At 56.1% G+C, this 8,983-nt stretch overlaps 3 protein-coding genes across 3 annotated transcripts; 1 reads left to right on the top strand and 2 right to left on the bottom strand.

Annotated features, from left to right (window-relative positions):
- Nucleotides 1-3,343: 3,343 nt before the first annotated feature.
- DICSQDRAFT_154565 (uncharacterized protein) lies at nucleotides 3,344-5,609 on the bottom strand. The gene is made up of 5 exons (XM_007364787.1): nucleotides 5,432-5,609; nucleotides 5,261-5,339; nucleotides 3,753-5,159; nucleotides 3,606-3,693; nucleotides 3,344-3,549 (listed from the first exon to the last, which is right to left on the bottom strand). The coding sequence occupies exons 1-5, from the start codon at nucleotides 5,510-5,512 to the stop codon at nucleotides 3,495-3,497; spliced, it is 1,710 nt and encodes a 569-aa protein (XP_007364849.1). The 5' UTR covers nucleotides 5,513-5,609; the 3' UTR covers nucleotides 3,344-3,494.
- Nucleotides 5,610-5,905: 296 nt separating this feature from the next.
- DICSQDRAFT_169167 (uncharacterized protein) lies at nucleotides 5,906-6,570 on the top strand (the record flags this gene model as incomplete). The annotated part of the gene is made up of 3 exons (XM_007364788.1): nucleotides 5,906-5,934; nucleotides 6,013-6,289; nucleotides 6,355-6,570. The coding sequence occupies 3 exons, from the start codon at nucleotides 5,906-5,908 to the stop codon at nucleotides 6,568-6,570; spliced, it is 522 nt and encodes a 173-aa protein (XP_007364850.1).
- A 668-nt stretch (nucleotides 6,571-7,238) lies between these two features.
- On the bottom strand, nucleotides 7,239-7,820 carry DICSQDRAFT_146424 (uncharacterized protein; the record flags this gene model as incomplete). Its single annotated transcript, XM_007364789.1, has 4 exons — nucleotides 7,239-7,271; nucleotides 7,335-7,499; nucleotides 7,555-7,715; nucleotides 7,769-7,820. The coding sequence occupies 4 exons, from the start codon at nucleotides 7,818-7,820 to the stop codon at nucleotides 7,239-7,241; spliced, it is 411 nt and encodes a 136-aa protein (XP_007364851.1).
- Nucleotides 7,821-8,983: the final 1,163 nt, after the last annotated feature.

Genomic DNA, 8,983 nt, shown 5'->3' on the forward strand with positions numbered 1-8,983 from the left:
GGCATGTGCGAGAACCATTCGCAGAATGGAGAAAACGTACATCATGGACTCTTCTGCACCATATGCCCTCCGTAACATCCGCCCACAGCTACCAGTGAGCCTTCCAGGTATCTCCAGGGGTTGTTTTAAGATATATGCGCGACAGATGCAGAAGACAGCGTGAAATCGACCGAAGGCGGGTGGAACATCCGACATACGAGCGGCCAACTTAAAACCGGCACCGTGCCCTGCGCGTCATGATCCTGAGCCGGAATATGCAAGAATGAGGTGGTTACATTGAGCAGTCGAGGAGATATCGTCGTCCGAAGTTCCTTTGGGGGCGCTTAGGAGGGGAAAACAGGCAAATGCGCGAGACGCGGCGCGGCGCTCTCACGACAAGCGAGCTGAAACCGGCTGTACTAGCGCGCGACATAGAGCCACCTTCCTCTCGGATGAGTCTTTCACGTACAAGTACTTACCTTCGACGATGGGACTCGGAGGTGCAGGCTAGGCGCCACAAGGCACAGACCCTCGCGGTATGCAGGGGCACGTTCGACGATGTCGTGGACCTCACGAATGTACGTTTCTGTTACGACTACTCACAAGGTTCCGTTTGGACTGAATGTGGCATCGTAGATCCAGGTTCCATTCCTTGAGATTGTCCAAGGGAAGGACAACATCTCTGTACTGGTGTGTCGTTACCTCTCCATGAGGTCTCAGCCCACGCCAAATCATACATAAGGCAACCTGAGCTCAGTGTAAGGGTGGCAGTCACCCTTAGCACGATCAAGCCCGGTAATGTGCACATATACCCGCCGGTGGCTGAGAACGTAACTTCTCAGTTATACTGCCTTTTGGCGTAACCGTTTCGACGGGCGGGTTCGAGCCACCATACACTCAGGGACAAAGGGCAGACGAAGGGCGGGTAACGAGTATGTCATATTCATGTTAATCGGGGTTGTCCCCGCGACAAACAGAATCTCGTCCGTGGTTGGATTTCAAGGATCGCTCTGCGTCGAACGTCAATTCGCGGACTGGTACGCACTGAGCAAGGAGAACGCCCCGTAGAAGCAGCGCTCAACCAATATCACTATGTACTGCAATTCTGCTCTCCAAGGAATGTAGAAAATGCTGTCAGCTGTTATTTGAGCGATGCGTATATAATACAAGTTGTGCAACTTCGTTAGCCCTCGTGAGGTCCGTCCCATGCCCGTTTCTCCGTGAGTTCGCGCGAGCTGTTTAGCGCCGCTATTGGAACAGCAGCGCAGCAGCGACGTCCACATTCCCGCCAGCCGCGTCCAGCAACTGAATCGCGGTGTCCCTCGATGCGCCCAGGCCAATCAGCGTGCTGATGGCCTCTTCCGAATGTCTACTCCGCGCCTGCGATGATGTTGCCGCCTGCTGCCCCACTGGACCTCCCCTTCCCGCACCTACAGGCGCAGGCGCAGCACCCAAGGTGTGTCCTGCCCCAGGGAACGAGCTCGCCCCCGCCGCCGCGCGAGCTCCCGACCCAGACCCACTAGCCGTACCAGCCTCCAGCTCCGCGTGCAATTCTGGATTCCTCGCCTTCTCCGGTAGCTCATGCTCCGGCAGGAACGAAACTTCTCTCCCCTGAATGCGAAGGACGTTCTTTTCGAGGTCGATGCACGCCTGGTGGGCCTTCAGCATGTCAAGCCCGAAGAGAAGGTCGACGGCGCGGCCCTCCATGATTGTGAACGAGCAGGGGAGGTGGAGGTCTGCGAGTTTGAGAGGCGCGCTGTGGACGCGCCCGAGGATGCGGGCTGTGCCGACGCCTTGGGCGATGCCGGAGAAGCGGCGGTCAAGGAGGCGCATGATCCTGTAGAGGCAGGGGTTGGCATGCACGTTCAAATGGGAGGGGGAGGAGTAGATTCATGCGTACCCACATGCTTCCGCAGTCTCCGGATTCACTAGACGATATGCAAAGTGAGATGCGACATGGATAGAGAGCGAACGCCACACGTACTGATCGTCGATTGTGCTCCACTGTCCACGAACGCCTTTACCGGATGGCCGTTCACTTCCACCGGTATACTACACCAATCAGTTCCCCCAACTGCTCGCAAGTCGAAACCCGAGACTTACTAAAGCATTGTCACACGCCCAAACGACTCCGGCGAGTACTCGAGCGCGTGCTCCAAGTTCTCGAGGACGGCCTGCTGCTGGATGGCCTCCTCAATCTTGCGTTGCGCCTCAATGCTGAAGGGATCCGCCTCGAGAAGCATGCGCTCACGCTCGGCCTCCAACTGGACTTCGTGTTGTCGTTGGCGCGTTTGGCGGATGAGCTCGGCAAACTGCGCGGGATTGTTTTGTGCGGCGTCGACTATCTCGGGATTTGTCTAGAGGTTGTCCGATGGTAGAGATGCCATCAACATTTTGGTTGCATGAAGGTGGGAAGGGATGGATGCTTTGGCAGAGGGAACGAAGGACGTACTTGTCGGAGCTGGTTCATGAGGTTAGGATCCCCGAGGAGCTGTAACCGCATCATCTCCGCATCCTGCTCAACGGACCTACGCCCAATACATACATCAATATTGCCCCCCTGCTTTTCGATCAAATGCCAGACAGGAAGAGACGCGCCTGCTTGTTCCCGGGACGTGCACCTTTCTACGGAGCAAGAGCACGGAGTTGTCCCCAACGCCAGAATCTCGCATCGTCGCCTTCGGATCGCGCAAGCCACGGCCCTCATGAGAGAGGCTTTGTTCGCTGATTGGGATGCCGGACTACAGCGCGTATGAACGTGTGCACACAAAGAGGTAGATCAACCGTGCGTACCTCTGCTTCGAGGAGGGCCATGACGTTCTCGAGCTCCATTTGCGGGTCGATCTCGACGGAGAAAGTCTCGCCAAGCTCGGTGACGAATGTTAGGTTCATATTGATGTTGGAACCACTCGAGATGGGTGAGGAGAATGTAGGGGGTGTATTGGGAGAGGACAGAAAGACGGTGGCGTCACCGATCGGGGACACGGGCCGCAGACGCGCGAAACAGAGTCGTCTAAATGCTCAGCAATAATATCTTCGCGTGCGATGTTCGTCGAATCTCTGCTATGAGAAGGTGTGATGGAGTTAAGTGGCGGCGACTTTGTGCGTATCAAGCAAAGAGAACAGGAAGGACTCGGGGTTGTGGTGCTCGAGGGTGAGCGAGCTTATATAGCCAGTGCTGCGAATTAAGCTTGCGTATTCCCCGCGTGCGTGTCCCTTCCCTGTCTACGTCGCTTTGTCAACGTACGGGATTCGTAACCGTCTTTCCCAGCTTGTACGCGTCACCGAGCAGTAGTACCGGCGGTACCGCCTCAGAATCTACGAGAACACGCGAGAGTTGTACAAATGACCGCCAGGCCTGAGCGCCATGGGCGACTTCGTCGCCCGGCCCGGGAAGTCGAGCTTTATTTGCAGGTTGTAGAGACACTACAAAGTTATGTATATCCAAGCAGCTATCGAAACACTACGCGTTAAAGTTGTAGTCGGCACGCCCTGCACAACAGCAAGTACAGAGCTCAACTACGTGACGACCGTCTATTACCCTGTAAACGACTACGCGCGAACGAAGACCTATACAGAGCACTGTCAACCAACGCCTGTACGGATGACAGGCATAAAATACTTACAAACGCGACCCCCCACTCCGCACGTTCGACATATTCGACACGTTCGACATCAGGGCGCTCTCCAATGCAGACTGGGACACGCTCGCATCTGCCGCATTGTCGATTCCGTCAACATGCGCCGGCGAATGATACTGTGAGCATACTGACCACTCAAGTCACTGAAACTCGACGCCTCGCTTCCCGAAGGCGTACCCGCTGCGAGCCCGGCGTGGATCCCCCTTGCGTGCGCCGCCTGTCCCCGCGCGCTGCCAGGCGAAAGCGCAGGCGGAGAGGAGCTCTTCTCCGGGGTGGAGATGTGTCGCCCGACAGGCATAGGCGAGGTCACCCGATGGGGCGAGTGGGGGTCCGAATGCGAATTTGATCTCGACTGGGACAGGGACTGAGAGTGGGACGAGAGCGACTGCGAATGCGACACGGAGCGGGGAGGATTATGATGTACACTCGAGCTCGCGCTCTGGTATGCGATGCAGCCCTGGCTGTGGTGTCGCTGGTGGTTGCGGACGCTATGGATGCTCGTGCTCGCGGTGGGATACTGGTACGCATATTGGTTGTGCGATTGCGCTTGTGGGGAGGGAATGTCAGGTATGGAGCCGTGAGGCGAGTCGACGCTCGCGCTCGACAGACTCTGGTTCCGCTCGCGAGGGAAATCTTGTGCGACGCCTGACGAGGAGAGCGACGCGCTTGTCCGAGACAACGGACGCACCCTGCCTCTATGCCTCCCGCCTACGCTCCCATTGATGCTCCCGTTGACAACTAAGCGCGCAACGGGTTCCGCAACGAGTCCCAACGCGTCCTTGGTCATTAGCTTCTCCAAGGCCGCCAATTTCCGCGCGAGCGCATCCTGCTTCTCTGCCTCCTCCTCCTTCCTCGCCTCCTCGTCGCTCTCGTCCTCTTCATCACTCGTGTCCTCCCCTCCATTCGCGCCGTCCGACGACGACCCTGCACGCGAAGATGCGGGGGATAGCGGGTGCGGCAGCGGCGACCGCGTCCTCTTCGTACCCTGGAGAGTGAGCGTGGATGACGACGAGACCTTCTTCGTCGGCCGTTGATACGGTAGCCCTGAGGTCGGGTTGGTGCTTAGGGGGCTCTGGACGTGCTCGCCCGTGATTGGCGACCTCAGTTGGAGTGCACGTCCATGCGCGTGCCCGAGCGAACTCAGCCGTGCCCGTACGCCGATGTTTGGCCGGAGAGTGCTGGTCCCAGGAACTGTCCCAGAAGTTGAAGCTGTCCCGCCCGCTGCCGTCCCCACCCCATTCTGAGACGACGACGAAGCGAGTCTAGCGCGTGCGGACTCGCGGTGCGGGAGGGACGGACGTTGGGGCTGATCGGGATTGTTCGTGCTCGTGGGCGTGATGCGCGGGAAGTACTCGCCTGGAGTGGGGCCGTTGGCGCGTATAGGCGAGGGAGCGGAGGGAGATGCTGTCGCTGGACTGCGCACTGCGAGTCCTGGTCCGCCGAGGCCTTGAAGTCCACGCAGATCTTCTTCGTAGCGCACTTGGGCGCGGTAGAGGAGGTAGGGCAGGGGAACCTGGAGATGTTGCGCGAGGCCTTTCCCTACACCGGTAGAATCGCACATCAGCAAGATAGCTCGAATTGTGTAGTAGGAAGGGATTGTAAGAGGGTACGGGGATTATGGGGGAGGTCTAGTTACGTACAATCGGTGGCACCGTCTACGGCGCGGCTCTTCGCGATGACCTCCCAGAGGATATGCTCCTTGTCAGCGCTCCATTCTATCTGGACTTGGAAAGGGATGACACGAGATGAGATGGTGAAGTCAGCATGTCAGTACAGTCGAGGCGTCAACCGTTACGGATGTGCGAACGCACTCGAGGAGGATCCGCCGGTGCGTCTTCAGGACGGTTGTAGGGCAGACGAATAATGACGCGAACTGAAGGTGGAGACGGCATGATAACACATGTAGCATACAGCGTTCAGTATAGGTTCAGCGCAGTACCTGAAACAGATCGAGCGAGCGCGGCCGGTGCTGTCCGTGACAGCGACAGCGGAGGAGAGGATGGTGGAGGAAACAAGGAAATGGGCGCCTGTGCTTCTTGCTTCCGGACTGCGTCTGCTTCTGGCTCGCGCCACTATCTCTTCCTGAAGCTTTAAGCTTTGAGATCTCACACGAGTCGCCAACGAGGGTACATAGACCACTCAAGAGCTCACAGGACTGTCGTCATGGTCACTGTACCCGTAAACCCTCCGCCGTTGGGCCGTACACCTCATCAGCAGCGTTCGGACATCGTACGGTGCTTGACCGCATGTTTCCATACCATCTCTCTTCCATCAACATAACCAGTATGGCCGTTATCATGGACAACTACCCCAAGTACGTCTCACCTGCCTTTCTTACCGTCTTGGTGTGACTTGCCCCTAACACTGTTTCATAAGTCAATTGGCGGAGCAGTACGGACACGACGTTGCAGTTTAGACCTAGTGGTGCCCCTACGCCTGAAGGCTCGGCTCATGAACCCATTCGCTCGAACGGGCCGCGCTACTATCAGCGTATTCGCCTGGAGTCGCCGATCCACCTTAGTGACGAATGTGAAGAATCGTCATCCGCTGATAACTCAGACATCCCATCTGATAGTACCCTTGGCGGCCTTTGGATTGCGGACCACGCTTTCCGCGTTGTCCAGGATCTAGTCAGCGACTGCCGTTCTCTGTGCAAGTTCGATCAGATGGTAGGACTTTTTGGGTCGTGCCGTGGGCTCTAATCAGGACCCTCAAGTCATTTTCGGCACTGAAGTCCGTCGACATGGACTACGAGGACAGCTTCCCTGACGCAACTATAAGCGTCGACATCGACGCCGTCGCACGTTCCCCCCTCATCTTCCCGTCTGTCACCTGCCTGCGATTGGCCGGGAGGTCCTTCGCGGAGCTCGGTACTCAGCGTCCGCTCTTTGAGAGTCTGGCGACTACGTTCCCTAACCTGCGCGCGCTGGCCGTGGCGTCCTCTGTCTGACTCGCGAACCTCGACGTCCCGACAGGCCTCGTTTCCCTCACCTTGGATGTGCACACGAGGAAAGGCAGGGTAGGGACGCTGGAAGATTTCGGATTGATTCGATATGGAATTGGGGCTGCCCTCAAGAAGGGACTCCTCGCCGGGCTACCCGCCTGTGCAGATCCCTCATCTGCCATTTCCTCTCCGGGCACCTTGATTGTCTGCACAGGGATAGAGGTGCCACTATGGTGGGAGGAGGCACAGAGGGTCTGTGCCGAGTACGGCGTAAGAGTGAAAAAGGTCGTCGTGTAAATGCACTAAGCCTTCATTCCTGGCTCGGGGGGAAATGTTATTAATTGTCACAGCTCATCGCTATGGTATCTGACGGTCTATGGCTGGCATCCGGGTGACTCATCGATTTTGAATACGGACCAATGTCTCGATACGCCTCTCCATACACTGCAGAGCGTCCGAATGTTGATGATGAGGTACAAGAGATCACGTTCAAGTCCCTACTACTGCTCTTCCTGTTGTAAATTCCGTGACCAGGAGCCGTAGAGCAACGCTAGCTAGCTCCACCTCAACGTGATATGATAACAAGATCGCCGTCCTACCAACATTCATGATCTCGAGCTCATAATGTACATGTTCGGCATATGACCTCAAGCCGCAGTCGACGCAGAGTTCTGCTAGGCAATCACATCTTTCGCCGTGCACAATACCTGAAGTTTAACGGACGAGAGATAAGAACTAGCATAATTTATTTGAGCGTGGACATGACGTACCTCTCCAGGATGGATGTTGTTGCACTCGCTATTGACGTTGGGGTTGTTCTCCAGGAGGATATCGAGGGTCGTCCCGGCAGCCTCCGCAATAGACTCACAGGTATCGCCGTTGGCGACAACATGTGTGACCTCGCAGTCCTGTCCGACAATGCCGAGGCACAGCTCCTGCAACGGAATCGTGAGTGGTGCAGGCTGAGCACTTGTACCCCACACTACACACCTCTCCAGCTCTCAGGTTAGTGCAACCCGCATTGATGGTCGCTTTGTTCACCGTGGCAAGCTGGAAGCTAGACACGTTCTCCTTGCCAGCGATCTCGTCACAGGTGTCCCCTGAGACGACGGTGTAGTTACGGGCGCAGTTGGAAACCTGCGCATTTACCGCTGCAATCGAAGCCAGTCACCAAAGCGGATTTCGGGTGTCACAGTAAACTTACAGCTACAGACGGCAGCGACAACGATGACAGCGACGATGGAGCGGGGAAACATGGTTGGGATGAAGAGGAGCGAGGAGGGTGAAGAGAACGGTGTTGCCGCGAACCAAGTAACGGAGAGCGGTGGGGATAGTGCCTGCTGGTGGGGTGCTTTTAACTGCCTGGTTCACGTTGCATTCGGCATTGTGCTAGATGACCGGCCTGAATAGCAATGACCCACTTGAGATAGACTTACGTACCGCAGGATCCCAAAGGTTAGAGTCGATGAGCATCGAAGTCTCCAACGGTAGCCGTTTGGGAACGGCGCACACAAAGAAGTGTGTCGCTACTCCTGACCGCAGTCGGAGACGTCGCCGGGCTGTTGATAGTCAGACTATTCCTGGCCACTGAAGTGGCCCAGGACTCAAGTCCAGTAACTGCAAGTCCCGGAGGGTGGTGCCAGCTGGCAGGGAAGGTGTGTCAGATGGTCATTTTACTAGGACCTCCAACACTCCAGTGATTCTCGCGGATATGTAGTTAACTGTTGCAGCTACTGTGTGATCCTTTATGGTAGTTGATCACCAATAGGGGAGGTCAAAGTGGGCCTCGATTCTGATTCGATTCTGGTCAGAAGCGTCTCAGAATTAGAGTCAGGTTTGACCTACCCCCTTCATGCACACGGGAACCATGATGAGAAATGTAGAATACAACTAGAGGAGAAATCAATAGGAACGGTGACTGACTGAGCATGCTATTCATGAACCAATCATTGTCATGTAGCCCACGACGACGCTCGACTTCAAACGCCCTGCCTTGCTTGAGCAATTCGCAGTCACCCTTGTGAAGTGAGGCTTTCCAGTCTTCTTTCTGGCACTGGAGAAAAGGTCTCAGGTCCACCGGGAAGGCGTTATCTCGCGCTACTGACCTCTTTCGAGCAATAGTACCGCGCCTGTTGAACTTGGACTTATCCGGTCCGGACTACACGAGGCTATGCGTCTCCTAGCGCTTAGCTGTAGTCGCTTATGTAGTATGTTACCATATTTGGGACTCTCTGCTCGTGTACTATAGCTATGCTTCCGGACTCTTCTGGTACTGTCTAGGACAATCCGTACTACTCCAGAACGGTCTAGACAGGTCTATGCCTTACTCATCTCTTACTCATCCTATGGTGCGATACGTCGCAATTCTTTCGTCATTGTATTATTCATCGCACTATGGTACATGTGACTAACCACTCTT

This window comes from Dichomitus squalens, assembly GCF_000275845.1.
Source record: "Dichomitus squalens LYAD-421 SS1 unplaced genomic scaffold DICSQscaffold_10, whole genome shotgun sequence".
Classification (NCBI taxonomy): Eukaryota; Fungi; Basidiomycota; class Agaricomycetes; order Polyporales; family Polyporaceae; genus Dichomitus; species Dichomitus squalens.